The sequence below is a fragment of the Chlorocebus sabaeus genome, chromosome 5 (assembly GCF_047675955.1).
Source record: "Chlorocebus sabaeus isolate Y175 chromosome 5, mChlSab1.0.hap1, whole genome shotgun sequence".
Lineage (NCBI taxonomy): Eukaryota > Metazoa > Chordata > Mammalia > Primates > Cercopithecidae > Chlorocebus > Chlorocebus sabaeus.
The window spans coordinates 18,771,312-18,789,681 of NC_132908.1; the positions used below are offsets into that span (position 1 = coordinate 18,771,312).

The 18,370-nt window shown below is 45.0% G+C and overlaps 1 protein-coding gene across 4 annotated transcripts; it reads right to left on the bottom strand.

Annotated features, from left to right (window-relative positions):
* Nucleotides 1–222: 222 nt before the first annotated feature.
* Nucleotides 223–18,045, bottom strand: GP2 (glycoprotein 2). 4 transcript variants are annotated; one of them, XM_007987107.3, is made up of 11 exons: nucleotides 17,997–18,045; nucleotides 16,874–17,003; nucleotides 14,417–14,857; nucleotides 13,457–13,567; nucleotides 10,860–11,071; nucleotides 10,219–10,367; nucleotides 8,787–9,032; nucleotides 7,823–7,985; nucleotides 6,590–6,674; nucleotides 5,294–5,338; nucleotides 223–1,938 (listed from the first exon to the last, which is right to left on the bottom strand). In XM_007987107.3, the coding sequence occupies exons 2-11, from the start codon at nucleotides 16,965–16,967 to the stop codon at nucleotides 1,880–1,882; spliced, it is 1,605 nt and encodes a 534-aa protein (XP_007985298.3). In that variant the 5' UTR covers nucleotides 16,968–17,003; nucleotides 17,997–18,045; the 3' UTR covers nucleotides 223–1,879. The 4 variants fall into 4 exon arrangements, with proteins under 4 accessions (XP_007985298.3, XP_072871809.1, XP_072871807.1 ...); XM_073015706.1 differs by lacking the exon at nucleotides 17,997–18,045 and adding an exon at nucleotides 14,329–14,337 and having other exon boundaries at nucleotides 1,816–1,938; nucleotides 16,874–16,967; XM_073015708.1 differs by lacking the exon at nucleotides 14,417–14,857.
* Nucleotides 18,046–18,370: the final 325 nt, after the last annotated feature.

The following is an 18,370-nucleotide window of genomic DNA, read 5'->3' on the forward strand; positions in this document are numbered from 1 at the left end:
TCCTAGTGGCCCTTGGGATATCTGTCCAAGAAACGACCCCATTCGTGTGAGACCTGCCCCATCAGGTCAGCCACTTTGGCTGTGTGCTAGATAGTCCCAGTCCCATGGCCCAGACTATTGAACCCTGACCCAAGCAGCGAAACCAAATTCCCTGTTGCAATTTGGAGGTGGGATGGCAACAGGTTAACCAGTCTCTGTTGGTCCCTGAATTAGAAAGTGATATGAAGCTGGAATGTCCATATTTAATCAAGCGATGAGTGAACAGGAAAAGCTGACTTCAGAGACAGAAAAAGAAAACAAAGGCGATGCAAAGATACACCATCATAAAAGGCTATGTGGCTTCAGAAAGAGGGACAGAAGGCAAGACAAACTTTGGCTTCTTTTGGCTTGCCAGGCCCCACTCCCAGAGCTTGTACAGCCTGGAGGGATCACTTGCACTTGAACTTTGTGCTCCTACGTCCTTATAATTAACTCCCCTTTTGCCTGAGAAATTGTAGTGGGTTTCTGTTTCTCGCAACCACACCATCTCTGAACAAGGTAGCACGTTGGAACGTCTCCTCCAAGTAGATACACAGGCTCGGCACCTGCTGATCTACCTTGGTTCCTGATGTGTCTCTGAGGCCAGCTTTGCGAAGCCTTATCTGTAGCTGTGGGAAGGATGTAAGTCAGTGTACACATTTCAGTATCTATATATATGCCTGTGAGTATTAATGCCTGGGTATGTGTGATGCCCTATTTGTTGCATCTTTGTGGAGTGCTTTGAAGTACTCATTAAAGGTCTCCAGAAAGGGACTTCACCCATCTCCTAGGCTTTGCAGTTACATTCCCATAGCAGGACTGGTGCGTTGCTTCTGCTGGGACTTCTTGCTTAATCCTTCAGAGCAAGCACAGCACCGTTTACAGTGAGAGGTACTGCCTTGGGTGATGAAGTTTCTGCATCAAAATCGAGTCATTCCTCCAGCATCTAGGTCCCAAGGATGTTTGTGTAGTTCTCTAAGTCACAGCGTGTCTGTGGTATGGTGGGGGATAGGGGAGCTATGGGGACTCGTTTTTCCTGGAGCAGAGTCTCCAAAAGTGGCCCTTTGATATGTTCCCATGGGGATTTTTGGAAACCATGATACAAACAATCAGAGGAAGCAGAGTGAATGCAAGGGTCAGTCTCTTCAATTCACGAGCAGTCAGAACAGGAGATGCTTAGGAAGGAATCATGGCCGGTGCCTCTTCTCCATGCTTATCCCATACCCTAGTGACAGGATACCTCTTCCCTGGAGTTAAAAACATGCGCCACACTTCCGGTAAAGGCTAAAGCCACAGAAGGCACTTAGCAAGCTTGCTTTCAAGGTCCCATTAACAAATGAGGAGGGCAGCCCAGGACAGACTGACAGGAACCCCACTATGTTGCCTTTTTTTTTTTTTTTTTTTTTTTTTTTTGAGACAGAGTCTTGCCCTGTCACCCAGGCTGGAGTGCAATGGCACAATCTCAGCTCACTGCAACCTCCACCTCCCGGGTTCGAGTGATTCTCCTGCCTCAGCCTCCCAAGTAACTGGGATTACAGGTGCCTGCCACCATGCCCGGCTAATTTTTGTATTTTTAGTAGAGACGGGGTTTCACCACTTTGGCCAGGCTGGTTTTGAACTGCTGACCTCAGGTGAGCCACCTGCCTCAGCCTCCCAAAGTGCTGGAATTACAGGCATGAGCCACGGCACCCAGCCGAGAGTTTTAAAGAAGGTGAAAGTTCTTCCCTTTCCCGAAACCTAGCCTGGCCTTGAGTCTGTTAATACCAAGACTGTGTGAATTGGAGTGGAAAGCAGAAGTGGTGAAGGGAGCCATTGCCAGAGGGAAGAACACAACTTCAAGGCCAGATGCTCAGTGGAGCTCTCAGAACAGCCAAGCCAGGAGGACAGTCAGGAGGACCATGGGCCAGGCCACCAGGAACCCTGAAATACAAGAAAGATGACTGTCAAGTGTTGGGCTTTGGGAGTCAGGAGTAAACGTAAGTTGGCCTCTTTGTCTTTTGCAACACCAGGATGAGAAAGGCAAAGCATCTTTAATATCTGGCCTGGTTATAGTCTCTGAGACTCACATGGTAGAGGCAAAGCTGTCTAATCACCAAAATTTTTTTTCCATTTTCCTCTAGATGCACAGTAAGGCAATTTTTCTCAGTGTCCTTTGCAAGTAGGTGGGGCCATGTGACTGAATCTGGCCAATAAAATGTACATAGAAGTCATCGGTGCCATTTCTATGTCTGATCCTTAAATCCTCTTATATATCCTGTTGCTCTCTCATCTACCATCTAAGGCAGCAGATGCAGAGTATCCAAGATAGGACTTGCAGGGGATAGTGGAGTTGCCAGAAGTTACCAGAAGGTAGTAGAAGCCCGAGCTCCTAATGACTACATGGAGTAGAACTACATCCCCTCCCCCAGTGATTTAGTGGGAAACAATGCTGTTGTGTAAAGACACGGAAGATTGGGGACTGTTTGTTATAGCAGCTAGCATTACTTATGCTGACTAATATTGAAGGGGCAGAAAGACACAGAGGTTAAAAAGCACTGCCTCTGAGGCCTGATTACTTAGCTTAGAATCTCTGCTCTATATCTAGCTGGGCAGTCCCAGAAAAGTTATTAAACCTCTCTGCCTTTATTTTCCTGTATGCCAAAGAGAAATATTAATAACTCCTGTGACTTCACTGGATTTTTGTATGGCTTAAATGAGTGAGTTCATATTAAGCATTGAGATCAGCGCCTGGCACATGGTAAACACTATATAAATGTTGGTTTTAAAAGTTAGACTCTAAGATCTAGTTCTGCTGAGATTGTATCTCTTTGGCACATCACTGTGTACTCAGTTTCGGTGAAGGACATGGATCCCCGATGATAACTGTTTTGTATCTGAGGGCCTAGGAGAAACATGCGAGCCTTCCTGCCATACTACCAAATTATAAAATCTCCCCATTAACCCAATTTCAAAGTAATTGGCTGACGTCCTAGAAGTGAGGAGAGAAATATAAATTTCAGACACAATTCATGACAAAAAGTTATAATTATAAAACAGGTTGATGTTCAATTAATTCTAAAACATCAAAGATGATTGTGATAGCAGACAATGAAAACCACAAGTGCCCTCTTGTAGTGGGTAGGCTGCTTCAGCATCAGACTGATCCCCTCCTTGTGCAGAAGCGTCTAAAATCTACCACTCATCCTAGAAATTAGTCAATTTGGCAAACTGTACTGGGAAACCACAGTGTTCCAGGCACTGGGCTAACCAGAAGGACTGGCAGAAAGGAATGAGACTTGAGGTTCCTGACTTCAAGCTGCTTTTTTTTTTTTAATGGAGTTTCACTTTTGTTGCCCAGGCTGGAGTGCAATGGTGCAATCTCAGCTCACCGAAACCTCCTCCTCCTGGGTTCAAGCGATTCTCCTGCTTCAGTCTCCCAAGCAGCTGGGATTACAGGCACACGCCACCATGCCCAACTAATTTTGTATTTTTAGTAGAGACAGGGTTTCTCCATGTTGGTCAGGCTGGTCTCAAACTCCCGACATCAAGTGATCTGCCTGTCTCGGCCTCCCAAAGTGCTGGGATTACAGGTATGAGCCACTCGCACTTGGCCTAACCTGCTTTTAGAATGAGTTCTAACCACTCCTCTCAATGAGCGTGACTTTTCTTAGCATTGTCTGAATACTGGCACTGAACATAGAGAGTCCATCTTGGACTTACTTGGGCAATTTAAAAACTGCCATCTAAGTTTGGGCTTTAAGGATAGAAAGAACCTTTTCATATCTGGGTTCACCAATATAGGTCATTTTGTGGGAAAGCAAATCTTAATAGTATGTGCTTTCCATTTTGTCCAAAACACATTTCTATTACCCTATAAATATGTAAAAAATGTAAAAATGTTCTCTCTCTCTCTCTCTGTCTCGCTCTGTGTGTGTGTGTGTGTGTGTGTGATATTTCTTTTATTAGTCATCTTGTTTAGCTCCAAGTCATTAATCAAAAACCCATTCAGATATTACTACCTGGTGAAATTCTTTCCAGACCTTATCCAATACAGTTAATTAGCCTTTTATGTACTCTTTCTGTAGCATCTACCTACTTGTCATTTATTTGCTCAAGTGCCTGTCTCACTTGTGCAAGGAATTGTTGGTGTTCCCATGCATATAGGGCTCATTCCCCTAACATTTGCACCTCTGACTCATTTTTCTCATTTGGCTTAAACATCACTTATTCTGAAAGTTTTTCTGACCACTTATCCATTCTGACAGTCTTTCTTCCTTTCTACCTTGATAATAAAGCCATCAAACATCGGTTAGGCACATGGCCCACCCAGAGTAAAGATTGCATTTCCTAGCTTCCTTTGCAGCAAGGTGTGGCATGTGACTAAGCACCAGCCAATGAGATGTAAGTGGAGGTATAAGGTGCTAGCTTTCAGGAATGTCTTTTAACACTCATTGGCTTCTTCCTTGTTCCCTCCATCCTGCTGCCTGGATACAAAGGTTGGAGCTCTGGCTGCCATCTTGGAACATGAAGATGATGGCCACACCTCAAAGATGGTGGAGGCATGAGTTGGAAGGAGTCTGGATCTTTGACAGCTTTATGGTACTACCCCACTAGCCTTGGATAGTTTGCCTCTAAGCTTCATTTATGTGTGACAGAAATGAACATCTATACAATGAGAACACACAGACACAGGGAAGGGAACATCACATACCAGGGCCTGCCAGGGGATGGGGGGCAAGGGGAGGGAGAGCATTAGGAAAAATACCTAATGCGTGTGGGACTTAAAACCTAGATGACGGGTTGATGGGTGCAGCAAACCACCATGGCACATGTATACCTATGTAACAGACTTGCACGTTCTGCACATGTATCCCAGAACTTAAAGTAAAATGAATTTAAAAAAAAGAAATAAAAACTTCCTGAGTTTGAAAAAAAAAGAAATGAATGTCTATTTTAAGGCATTATTACTCTTCTATCACATCACTTTTATTTCCAAAGTACCATGTTTACTTTTTATTTTCTACTTTCCACACTGGTGCATAAGCTCTATGAGGGTAGACACCTGGGCTGTTTTGTTTGCCATCACATCTTCAGTGCCTAGAAAAAGACTTGGCACACAGTATATATTTCTTGTCAAAGGACTGTCTCCTCCACTAGACTGTGGGCATCTCAAAGGCCAATCTTGGGTCTGATTAATGTCAGTGTCCCTAGCATAGGGTCTGGGCCGTAAAAGGGGCAGAATTGAAAAGAGAAAGAATTGCAAAAGCTATGGGAAAGGCATGAGAAAATTATATACCTGCAGTGCTGGGGGTTCCATTCATGACACCAGGAGACTGCGCACCTGTGAACAAGAACAGAAGGGGAGGGTTTCCTCAGTCATGCTCCAGTGACTACAGCACTGTGGCCATAACTGCTTCACATCCTCCTAGACCTGGCCGTCACAACCACTGGCCATCCACATTGTGGGGACATCTATGATCTGGCACAGGCACCTTTCTAGACACATTGCATGCATCTTAGACTTAATCCTCCTAACAGATTTGTGAGGAAAGTATTCTCATCCCCATTTGACAGATGAGAAGACTGGAGCTCAGTGATGTTAAGGGACTTGCCAAATTGACCTTTCCAGTCAGTAGCAGAGCTGGGATTCAAACCCCAGTATGTCTGATTCAAAAGTGAAAGTTCTTAACCTCCACCAAGTTACCCTGTGATGCCACTTGAGGCTTCAAGTTGAGAGCTCAGTAAAATGGTAGGAAAACTCAGGGCAGAGCCTTCTTCATGAGACAGCCTGTGTTTGTTGTGGAAAACGGAAATGGTGATAATGCTTTACCTCCCTCACCTGCTGTGAGTATTCAAAGTGATCATGCATATAAAGGCATTTGACAAAGTGCCAGGCACAAGGAAAGTATTATTAGTACCAACATTACTGCATCTTAATTTCTTTAGGGGGAAAAAAAAGGCTTTCATTCTTCCACTTCTCCATCCTGGTGGAAATAAAAACACTAAATAAACACTACTGTAAATCCATGAGTAGGATGGATGAAAATATGAGGAGCCATTCAAAAGCCTCCCCTATATTATACTCCAAAATACCATAAATGAATTTTGGAAAACACAGTCATTCACCAGAAAACAAAGTTGCATTTAAACGGGATTTAGGACTTACACTTCACCTGTAACGAACTGAATTATGGGGACCTGGAAACAGGTGGAATAAGGAAAAGGCCACATGTTTTGGCATCAGACTGAGCTGGGTTCAGTCCTAACTCTAGCCACTCATGGGTAGGGGGATCCTTGGCGAGTCACTTAATCTCTCTGAGTCTTAGTTTCTCACCTGTAAAGTGGACACAGGCATGGGAGGATTAAGTGAATTGATGGATGCAAGAGCTTGGCCTGGTCTCTAAGCACACAGGAGGTCCAAATGACAATATTGTTATTATTACCCAAAGCATCTCAAAGAGTAGGTTTTTCAGTAAGGGTCAGACTGAGGTGGCAGCAAAGCCCTGAGAAGTTGGGCTGGTGACCCCAGGCAACTGTGGTTAACTGTCAACACTCAGCCAGCAGGTCTTGTCACTGGGATCTGGCCACTTACCTCTCCGAGTGATGGGCCCCAAATCTAGAACCCGGGATAGGTCAATGGCCGGTACTTCACTGCGGACTTGACTTCTTGAGCAAGACTGTAGGGATGATGAACTTTTATTATATCAAAATTTAAATGCCTGGATTCTATCTAGACTGCTCCTGCAATGCGCAACTCTGGACCAAGAACTGGGTCCAGAACTGGTTCATGCTATGGCGCTAATTCCGATGCTCTGGTTATCTCAATCTAGAAAATTATCACTGTCATGCCAAACAAATCTGGGTTTGAATCTCATCAAGTAGAGAATTTCTTTTAGCTATATAATTTGGGGCCAATGACTTTGCCTCTCTACAATAACTAAATAATACCCACCTGGTTGTGAAGATGAAAATGAGATGTGCCTGCAACACGTGGGCACAAAGTAAGCACTTGGAAAGTACCAACTATTCACAGGCAGTGCCAAATGCAGGCAAGAGCAGGGGCACTGGAGTCACCTCTCGGCTGGGGCACACCCTGGCTCTGATATTTTCTAACTGTGTGTGGCCCTGTGGGCAAGGACTTCTCTGACCCTCACAGTGGGGTAGATAAAATAATCTACTTACAGGGTTGTTCTGAGAGTTACATGAGAAAACGTATGCAGAAGTTTTAGCATGGTGCTTGACAAAGAGCAAGCACTAAAAACGTCATCTATGATTATAATCATTTAAGAGATGCCAATGGAATCTAGTAGACAGATTTCTTTATCAAATCTGCCTCCTGGGGACACAAAAATTGCTTAGATTTGGCCCTTTAGGAGACCTAGAGTATATCTATTTATCCTTCGTTCTTCCCTCCCTCCCATCCACACACCTACCCATCTCTTTCCGTCTCTTCATCCTGCTCGCTTCCTTCTCTCCTTTCCTGTTCCTCCTTTCCTTCTCCATCCCTCCTGTATTCCTTTCCCCCCTCTCTTCCCTTCTGACTCCCTTCCCTTCCTTCCCTCGTTCCCCTTCTTCATCCCCTTCCCTAACCTTCCCTTCCCCTTCCTCTTCCCCTTCCTCTTCCCCTTCCCATTCCCTTCCCTTCTCTCCTTCCTTCAGTTCCCTTCCCCTTCTCTTTCCCCTTCCTCTTTCCCTTCCCTTCCCTCCCTTTCCCCTCCCTCCCACCCTCCCTTCATTCATAATTGCAATAAATATATATGGAGAGTCTATCAGGTACCAGGCTCCATGCCGGGCTCTGAAGAGTTCAGTTCAAAGAGAAACTCACAGGCTGGCACTGTTCATTAAGAGAATCACAGAGATGAATCTCACAATGCAGGAAAACTAGGTCATAATGTCCAGCAAACATAAACATCTGAACTGAGAACCGGCTTTCCGAGGATCTCCCATTCTCCTCCACATGGATGGTGGAATCACGTTGATTTGAGCAGCTGGAAGAGTGACAGGGGCAAAGGTGTAACTTCTTAAAATAGCAGTGGAGAAAATTAAAAAGTCCCTCGGGTTCCCTCCATCATGGTAAAGTGGACTTTTTCTATTCCTCTGTTTCCTCCAAGATATATCCATAAACTCACATGGCTTAAATTATTTGGGGGCACAGTCTCTGGAGTGAAACAGACTGATTTTATATTCTAGCCCGACCCATGTTCTAGCTAAGTGATTATGGGCAGGTTACTCATCCTTACTGAACCTTACTTTTCTTATCTGTAAGGTGGAGACAGTAATATACACTTTATGAGACTGATGTGAGCATTTAATCAGATAACCTACATATATTTCTTGGCACATAGCTAAGCTCAATGACAAATATTAGCTAGGATTATTACTATAATTTAAATCATGATCTATAGAAATGCATTTTTCCCTTGTTTTTGTCAGCCGGGCATGTTCAATAATATTTCATCCCACAGCACTTATCATATTGTTTTCATATTGACCAGTGTTCACTTCGGTGTAATAATCCATTACTACCAAATTGATTCACTAGTTTTGAACAATAAGCCTGTTGCCAAAGTTATCAAGAATATTGAAATGAAAAATATTGGCATTTATTCACCCTACCCAACTATTTGGTATTAATATTTTAGGCTAAAATCTCAGGAGTGATATTTCTGAGTCAAAGAGTGTGGTTATGCTATGTAATACAACTTACACATCTGCTAGGGATGGATGAGACGAACATTTTCCCGTAAACGTTAGTAAGGCCAAATGATAATTCTAGAATTGCTCGTTACCTGTTTCTGATGATGAAATACTTCACAGGGTCAGCCTTGTCTTCAGTGGGGGTGGCATAGCAGTTCCTCAACACCAGGTTAAACCGGGAGGTGTCCCCTTGCTCCAAGATGGCGCCCACATAGAGCATGGACTCAACAGACAGTTCAGCTACATCCCCTTCATAAGGATTCGTGTAGTTCTGGTCTTGGAAGAGGGCCATCCTAACAATGAACTCTCCATCCCCGCCCACACTGACGTTCAGGAAGCTGAGAAAAGGAAAGTCACAAGAGTGGGAACCTCAGAGAGAACAACATAAATCAAGCCCTGCTACTTACTTAACACACTTACGAAGGCAAAGACACATGTCTTGGATCCTTAAGTGAACTATTCAATCATTCATTTAAACGGAGCATTTATTAGTTTCTAGGCACCAAACTTGACAGACAAGTCTGTCTCCAGGATTTCCACTGATCCTCCCTGCAGGACAAGTTACACATATATCTCTCACTGAAGGAATAACTGAGTGTACACCTCCATCTTCTCACCTGGAGAGTGGGGCTGAGAACCAGTTCTGTGTGTTTACATTTTTTTAGCAGCAGATCGCTTCCCTCCATTCCACAGTCTTCAGTGAAACCCAATTTTAACAACAGAAATGGCTTTCCTTTTGATTTTTTGTGAACCAGGAGCCCCAGCACCAAACCATCTGGAAACCACTGAATTAGAAAATTGCTAATCCTTCTGATCCTGTTGCTTTGTAATACCAGGGGGCAATAAGGAATGAGATGGGCACTCTGGATTTTTGACTTCCCAGAAAGTCCCCTGGTAAATCTAGGGATGCTAAGGAACTGATTCAACAGGACCCCATTTCAGGCACAGAAACACAACAAAACAGAGAAAAGCCCCTGCCCAAATTGCTATCTGATGCTATTCCTGCTGGGGATGGGGTGCCTGTTTATTCGATAAAAACTGGTCTCTGCTTCAATCTCATGTCTGCAGGGAAGTTGTTCTGTCCCCATCAAATCCACCACCAACAGGGGTCTGGAACCCCTGTTCCCTGCTCCCAAAGCACCCCATGTTTTTTTTTACATTGCACTCATCTTGCTTATAAGTAATTATTGATTTAATTAGTTGCTTAATACCTTTGTTCCTCAAGGTGAATGAACTTGTCCTGCGTTTTTGTTTTCTAGCACATTTAGTAAGCACTGTTTCATGTTGCTGCATTGCCTAGTTATAACAATCTTGAATATCCACAGAATAATCTATGTCTGTCTTCTTCATGCTGAACATCTTTAATATACAATCAGTGAGTACTTGTGGAATGAATGATTGAATGACTGGAGGCTCCTGGAGGAGGTTGGTAATATGGTGTGGACATCATAGTCTACACTTGAAGTAAGTGTGATGTGACGATTGCTAAGGTTATAGGTCAAAGGGCAAGGGTCAATGCCATACCTTACAATGGGCTTCAAGGCAGCTTGGAGGCTGACTTTCATGTCCAGTGGGTAGGCACATTGGAAGTTGATGTTGAGGACGGTGTCTCTGATGATGAAATCACTGACCAAGGAGAGGGTGTTTTTGTAGATGGCATGGGTTTGATTTCTCTTTGGCATAAAAACAAAACCACACAGATGTTTATGTGTAAGTGTATGTAGGTGTATCTCAAATCCAGATCTGATTTCCAGAGTCAATGTGCTTAACCGTGCAGCCACCCTACCTTCCGAGCTCATGGAGGTAAAGGGACCTCCTCCTTCAGTGTTACTGACACTTTGTGGGAAGGGGAATGAGGACACCAGACAAAAAACTAGACCAATAAATTATTGATCCTTGGGAAGAGTCAGGAATCAACAAGCTTGCTTCTCTGTGCATCCCTCCCCCACCATCCCTAATTAAAATTATCATAATTGTAGCTTACGTTTATGAAACTCACGTGTCAGATTTACACTAAGCTCTTTATGTAAACCAACATGTGCACTCTCACATAACCCTGGGGCTCAGGGAAGCTAAGTGGCTTGTCCAAGATCTCAGAGCTACTATGATAGGTCCCATCAGCCCAACACATACCTTCTGGCAGCAGTAGTGTGAAAGCCACTTACCTCCAGAATGTTCTTGCAGGCACTAGCCTGGACGGGGCTGGTCACAGATACCCAGTTCGTCTCCTCTGTCTGCAAGATGCTGCTGCAGTTTGGGTCTCGCAGGTAGGCAATGACCTCCTCCCCCAAACCCAGGCCTCCCAGCAAACATTTGTCCACCTTCACCTTGATCTCCTTGGCCCCACAGTCTAGCTGAGGCTGCAAACTGTGGAGATCTGCAAAGCAGAGATGAAGGCAAGTGGAATGGACATGAGTCTGGAAGCCCACTTTCCCTACTCTTTGGTAAGGTCTCCATGACCCAGAAGATTATGTAAACTAGAAGGTCCCTGGGATCCAGACGGAATTCATGCCTAGACTGGCAGTAGGTGAGGCTGGCAAAGGGGGCCCCTCATTCGAGATTTCCAAGTGTCCTATGTGCAGGCTTAGCTAAGGTTTTTTGGTCTAGTTCCTCTTGGGGATTGTGTTATTTGGGGAGGCAGGATGGACTTGCATTCCATACTAGAATCAAAGTTAGATATATGTTACCTTGTTGAGTCAGCACATCTGACCAAGTTCAGAGCTATCATGTTTTAACTCAACACTTATTCAACACACAACTTCTTGAGCATCTACTATCTGCCAGGCACTGGGGCTACAACACTTATCAAAACTGACAAAATTCCCGCTCTTACAGAGCTAACATTTGAATAGGGTAGACAAATAGTAAACTAATAGGAAGACAGTTTCTATTGCATTCATGAATGCATTAATTCAATATATATTTACCAACCACCTTCTCTCTCTCTCTCTCTCTCCTTTTTTTTTTTTTTAGACAGAGTTTTGCTGTGTTGCCCAGGTTGGAGTGCAGTGGTGCAATCTCAGGTCACTGCAGCCTCTGCCTCCTGGATTCAAGTGATTATCCTGCCTCAGCCTCCCGAGGCTGGGATTACAGGCATGGGATTACAGGCATGTGCCACCACACCGGCTAATTTTTGTATTTTTATAGAGATGGGGTTTTGCCATATTGGCCAGGCTGGTCTCAAACCCCTGACCTCAGGTGATCTGCCCACTTCAGCCTCCCACAGTGCTGGGATTACAGGCATGAGCCACTTTACCAGCCACCTTCTCAAATGCTAGGTGCATTCAACACAAAGTAAATAAGGCATGGACTTGGCCTATGAGGATTTCTTGGTCTTGTGTAAACACCAACATACCCACAGCTTATTATACTTCAATATGATAAAGATACAGACGGAAGTATGTACAGATGCAGGGGGAGCAGAGAAGAAGGTCTAAGTCTCTTGGCGAAGCCAGGGAAGGATTCACAGTGGGGTGAAACTTGAAAGAAGGGCAGGAGTTTTGCAAGTGAGTAAAGCAAGTGAAAGCATCTCAGGCTAAGGGAACAGGATAGGCAAAAGCATGGAGATGAGATAGAGGGGATGGTGCATTTGTGGAATTTCAAAGTTCAGAGGTGCAGAAACCTAAAATGAGAGTGGGGTATGAGATGGAGAAGGAAGTGAAAGTCAGACCACAGAGGGATGTGTCTGCAAGCAATGGGGCCCACTGGACAGCCATCATTCTGCTGTCCACTGATGAAGACGTGAGGCAGGCCACCTGCTCACTCAGACAGCTGAGGCTGTCCTTGGAGCCCATCCAGGTACAGGGAGGGCCTCCTTAAAGCCCAAGTTCTGACTCTGTGATGGGCCCAAACCCCAGAAAACCACACTGACTCTCTGGGGCCTCATCCACTCAATGAGCAGAAAGAGGCTTTAAGGAGATCAAGGTTGTTGGTTTTTCCCTACCCCTCATTTCCCAGGGTGCTCCTGCTGGGCACATCTAAGCATCACCCTGTTCACACTGCAGCTCCATTTTCCAAATGTGTCATGCTCCTTCTTGTCCTGCTGCCTAGAACACTCTCTCTTCCATAGGGACTTGGAGTGTGCTCAGAGGAAGGCATGCTTGTGCCAAGGGCAAGATCAAAGGTCCTTGTTAGAGTTCAGTGATGGAGGGAAATAATCTCAGTGGGAGGCTCATCCATCCCCTGTCCAGGGCTTAGTGTTTGTTTGTCTATGACATCCCTACCCATGGGCCATCTCACTCTGCTTGCTCACCTCCTGGGACGAGAAATTCATCACCTCCTGAGCCTTCCCAATTGGACTGCTCTGATTTCGTTCTCACAATAGCCCTGTATGGTGGGTATTATTATCATCTTAACCTCATTTTACAGATGAGGACATTCAGGCTCAGAGACAATAGTGACTTGTCCCCAGAAGTCTGCCCATGTCCCTGACATGAAGACCCTGTGACTATGAAAACATAGCTCCTATATTTGCAGAATTACCGTCTTCAGTACCTTCAGCCTCAGGGGTCAAGCCTGTGCATGTCAGAACCATTTCCTGAGGCCGTGGCCCAGCAGTTGACCTGGAAATTTGCTCCAACCCTGCCCTCCTATCCTTGCAAACCCACTGGCTTTACAGCAAATGGATTGGAGAGCCCACATTCCCTTGACCTCAGGTCCATGCCCCCGACTCTGCTTTATACTTTATCCTGACTCTCTAAAGCTCCCTCCCTCCTGCCCTGCCCACTCAGGATGGTAGTTACTGGCCCAGTGAGCCACTCACCAGAGCTATTGAGGTCCTGTCTGCAGAAACAGCCCCAGGTGCTGTTGCGGGCAAGGCACTCCTCCTCGGGGCGGCAGGCCTTCTCACACTTGTCCTCCACAGTGGAGGGATCTAGGTGATGGGGCATGGAGAGAGAAGATCAGGATGCAGTGTGGGCTGGACTTGAGGCCCCCAAGTCCAACCTTCTCATTCCACCGGGGCACAAGAATCTTGCCAAGGTTGTGTGATAATTAGTGGAAGCGTTAAGCCTCAAACTCAGATTTCCTGACTCCCAGTCCAGTGGGATAAGTGAGAGCCCTAAAGCTGCCACCTGAACACTTACCACAGACAAGACTCTATTCTAAGGACAATGAATGTATTAGCCCATTTAATCAAAATGAGAAAGGACAGCATGGCGGTTAAGCCCATGGATGCTGGAGCTAGAATGCCAAGTTCAAATCCCAGCTCTACCACGCTCCAGCTCTGTGATACTAGGACAGCCCCTTAATTTCTCTGTGCCCCTCATTGTGGTAATTAGGTAGCACTTATCTCATGGAACTGGGGAGAGGATCAAATGAGTTAATACATTTGAAGTACTTAGGATAGCAACAAGGACATTGTGAGCATTATGTGTTAGCTGTTATTTTTGCCGTTACCCTCTTTTTTTCAGATGTGAACACCGAGGCTCAGGGAGGCAAATTTAACTTGCCAAATGGAGCCAAAATCTGAATGAGCATGAGTTCTGGATTTTATGCTACAGACATTTATAAACTGGGAAATTTCACCCTTAAATGAGAATTTCTGACTTGAAATGTTGGAAGGTCTGACAACCCCTGTGTTGTGTTCTCACTGGGCAGGAGCTGAGTCAAGGCTGCTCTGCCTCCTCTCCTGACTCCTCTTGACTTGCTCCACTCACTTTACTGAGCCTGGGGGGCAGCTCGCTGACTGTGTAGCTGCCTCCTCCAGGGCTCTGCTGCTCACCTGTGCAGTATCTCAGACGACACCCGGGAGTGCCTTCCAACTGGTACACGTGATACCCGCCTGGGCAGGCCTTCACTAGCACCTCCGTCTTCCAGAGACAGCAGTTGCCACTCCAGTGGGCACAGGCAGTGCGGTTGACGATGCCATCCCCAAGGGCAGGGTGGGTCCCGTTCAACCACATGGGAGCGTCTGTCTGGCATCGGTGCACCTGGACACAGGTCTCCGGCATCCTCACTCCTCCTTCCCCTACAAAGCGGTACCAGCCACTCATGTTGTCATCACACCCCCGTTCCTCTTCTGAGTTCTCTGTGCTTCGGAAGGGTTCATCCAGTAGGGTGTAATTCTGACAGGGGTCAAAACAGATGTGAGCCTCTGGGGTGCCAGGAGCTCCGCAGTCCAAGTCCAGCCCATAGGAACTGGCTTCACTGGGGTTTCCATAACCTGGGAAAGTGACAGAGTGCAGTTGGGTTTAATGTTTAATCCATTAATTAAACATCAACTTCATCACCTTGGGGGCAGAATAACCAGTGAGGATCTTCTGTGGTATTTTATAGGCATTGAGGACATCAGGGCCACCATCCTGCCCAGTCTCCCTCCCCGCCTTAGAGTAACAAAGTTCTTTCCTGTGCATTCATGCACAGCAGCCTTGTTTGACTAATATTTGTTTTTCTCATTATAAATGTAATACAGGCTCACTGAAAAAGAACCTCAAACATCATTAAAATGAATAAAGCAAAAATGAAAGTTGCCATAAGCCCATCTCATCCCCAGAAGTAACACTAAATTTGTTATGTAGCCTTCAGATTCTTCTTAGGCATGTTTAAAATATATTGCTTTCTTAAAAATAAAAATAAGTTTAATTCTGTACAGCATCTTTTTTTCCACTTGCATTTTTTACTTAACATAACATAGACATTTTTCCATACCAGTAGCACAATCTAATGTAAGAAATCCAAACCTTGGCACTATTGACATTTTGGCTGGGTCATTGTTTATTGGAGGAACCATCCTGTGCATTATAGAATGTTTAGGAGTATCTTTGGTCTCTACCTACCAGATCCCAGCGGCATGCCCCAAAGTGGTCTCCAGGCATTGCCAAATGTCCCCTGCGGGATATCGCCTCCAATTGAGAACCACTGATCTAACAAGACCATTTCTGATTGTTGATCTATCATTTTTCAAAACAGTTTTAGAAACTGTGATGTATGAAGAGGCAGAGGAGTAAAGGAGAAAGACCACAGGCTGGTCGGGGTGACTTTAAATCCAATTCCACACTTGCTGGCTGGGTGACCTTGGCAGGTGACTTCAGTCCCCTGAGACTCATTGGCAAAACGATGTCTGTAAACTAGTGGTTCTCAAACTTTATCCATTCCTATGCCTTGGGTCATGACCTTTGCCATACATGTGTTTGCCTGTCCTATTATTGACTTAAAATGTTTCTTTCAATGATTATCTCTAAGAATTAGTTTCATCTTAAAGAATAATATCTGTGATAACATAGATATCATGTGCTAGTTATATTTTTTAGATATGCATAAAAAATAAACATAAAACCATTAAAAACTTGTTAAGAGTTTGCCAGGCATCCCCCGAATCATCTTGGAATATATACATCTCATTTGGAGAAAGAAAGCCTTAAATGATTGTTAGAGGATTAAGTGAGATAATATGTGTAAAATGCCAAGCAGAGCACCAGGGTCAAGTGAATTCTCTTCTCTAGTTCTGATTTGTCGAATGCTGTAGATGCCTGAAGAAGGAGCTAAGTGCACACACAGGATCATGTGCTTATAATACACGTTAAAGGGACTTTCTAAAAAAAGAGACTTTCAAGTTTTGCACATGCTTATAATACACATCAGAAGGGCCTTTCAGAAAAAGAGATTTTCAAATTTTTCTCATGCATGTACTTAAGATAAGGAATCCCTGCATTTGTTGTTCTTAGATTACTTCTTGCACACCCTGCGTTTTTCCACTGGAGGCCTCCAATGAGTTCAATTCCCTCACCCACCCTCCTCCACAGGGCTGAAATTTGCACTCTAATTCTAAGTCTGAGACTCCTTTCTGCAAGTATCTGAATTGCCCAATTCATAAAGAGATCATTTAATCTAGCCCTTTCAGGAAAAGAAGAAGGTGCTTTCCAGTACAAGGTGACTAAGTTGTGTATTTCTTGATCTTCTTTAATCTGGGCTCTCTGATCTCCCAAAGATATGGGCATGGGAAGTTATGTTAACTGGCTCCCACTGCCGTTTCAAGGGAATTTCTGATTAGATTCTTTGAGAGATGATTGTGACTTGATTTCCATTGTGTCTCACTATGTTTCCCTTGATTTCTAGCTCTAAGTTTTTGCTTTAGAACCGCCAATTCCTCTTCCTTACCTGAGCCACCTTCTCTGCACTTCTATCCTCACTTGCTAGGTCTTCCTTGACATCTGAGATGCCAGGTGAGCAGAATACTTACCTTGCTGCACTGCAGATGCCTGGGCCAGAATGCAGGAGACCAAGGCCAGCCACAGGAGGCCAGAACCCACCATCCTTTCCATAAGGTGAGGCATGCAGGTCACTTTGCTGTATGCAGACTTGCCGTGCAGCTACGGGAAACGAAAGACCCAAATAAGATCAGGGCATAAGACTATGTTCTTAGAAACAGATCCGTTGACTTCCTTCATGAAGAGCTGCATTGTTTCAAAGTAGGTGTGACTTGTGGACAGATGAAGCAAGATAATGGGAGATAAAGTTGACAGTAAGCAAACCAAAGGCAAGCTCAGAGCTGGCTAGTACTGCAGAATGTCCTAGAAAGGTCTCAGGATGGTCCCTCCTCAGGTGGAGGTAGAGGTTCTCTGGAGATTGGACAGAGAAAGAGGGATACGGTGCCTGTGAATATCTGCACACAAAAGTAATGGCTGCCCTTTCTTAGTTTGATGCATTGGGTGCTGTTAAGAGCCCCCTGAAATGTCCTCTATGCATGTAGATTTCTGTGAGTGTGGAACCATGCCAAACCGAGCCCCATGTTCCTTGCTCCTAGTACAGAATCTGGCACACAAGGGGTACTCATTAGAGGATTAAGGGATGAATAAATAAATCAATGGGGATTGGGAGCAGTGGCGAGGCAGAAAGAAAGAGCTGCAAAAAGCCTGCCAGCATTTGGATGGTGTTTACTTTTCTGGGAAATCCTTTCCCTGAATGGCCAAATCTTTGGATAACTACCTACAACCTCTGGAAGACTTCAGTGGAAAATAGAGATCGGTTTCTGGCAGGGATATCGTGAGTATGCTATGAGGCAGCAGGGAGCACCCAGGATTGGTGATTCTTAGAGATGAGATCCCAACAGAGACCTAGTTCCCTGGTGGGAGTATCTGGGGCCAAGGGAAAGTGTGACAACTATAGGCCTGGAACATCGCAGGTGACTGGAAGCATGGCTGAGTTGGATATAGAGTGGTACCTGGAGCACTTGACAATGGCCAGGATCCAAACTCCTTGCTGGGTTCTAAAAATTTCCAGAAAAAAAGAACCCTAGCAAGTCCAGTGGATCAAGATTTCCCAGGATTAGGAGAAAGCCTCCTGAGGCTTAAAGCAGGACTTACCTCCGATGAGAACACAAAGCGTTCCTTCTCCTCTGCCAGCCATGGGAATGCAGCCTGCTGTGGGCTGTCTTTTTATTGCAATTTCCTACCCATGTGTCTCTCCTCAATTGGTGCACAGGTATGATGGGAGTTCTAGGCCATACACTGGGCTTGTTAAGTGGAGGTGAGATAAGCCATTTACGCAAAGGATGGTGAAAGAAGGGCCCTCCCCTCACAATGTAAACCCTTCCAGCTGTCTCAGCATCGTGCAAATGCTTCCTACAAACAATAGTGCTGTGTGCTGAATGCTGAACATGCTGGGCACTACTTTGCGTCCATGACTTCTCACATTTAATCTTCCTAATCAATCAATGAAACTGGTGCCATATTTATTA

Excerpts from the sequence above, each read along its gene's own strand:
- GP2 (XM_073015706.1), bottom strand. The coding sequence starts at position 16,967 with ATGCCTCACCTTATGGAAAGGATGGTGGGTTCTGGCCTCCTGTGGCTG. Across the intron at positions 14,858-16,873 it reads GGCATCTGCAGTGCAGCAAG|GTTATGGAAACCCCAGTGAA; the intron begins GTAAGTATTCTG and ends TCACTTTCCCAG. Across the intron at positions 11,072-13,456 it reads ACAGGACCTCAATAGCTCTG|ATCTCCACAGTTTGCAGCCT; the intron begins GTGAGTGGCTCA and ends TCTGCTTTGCAG.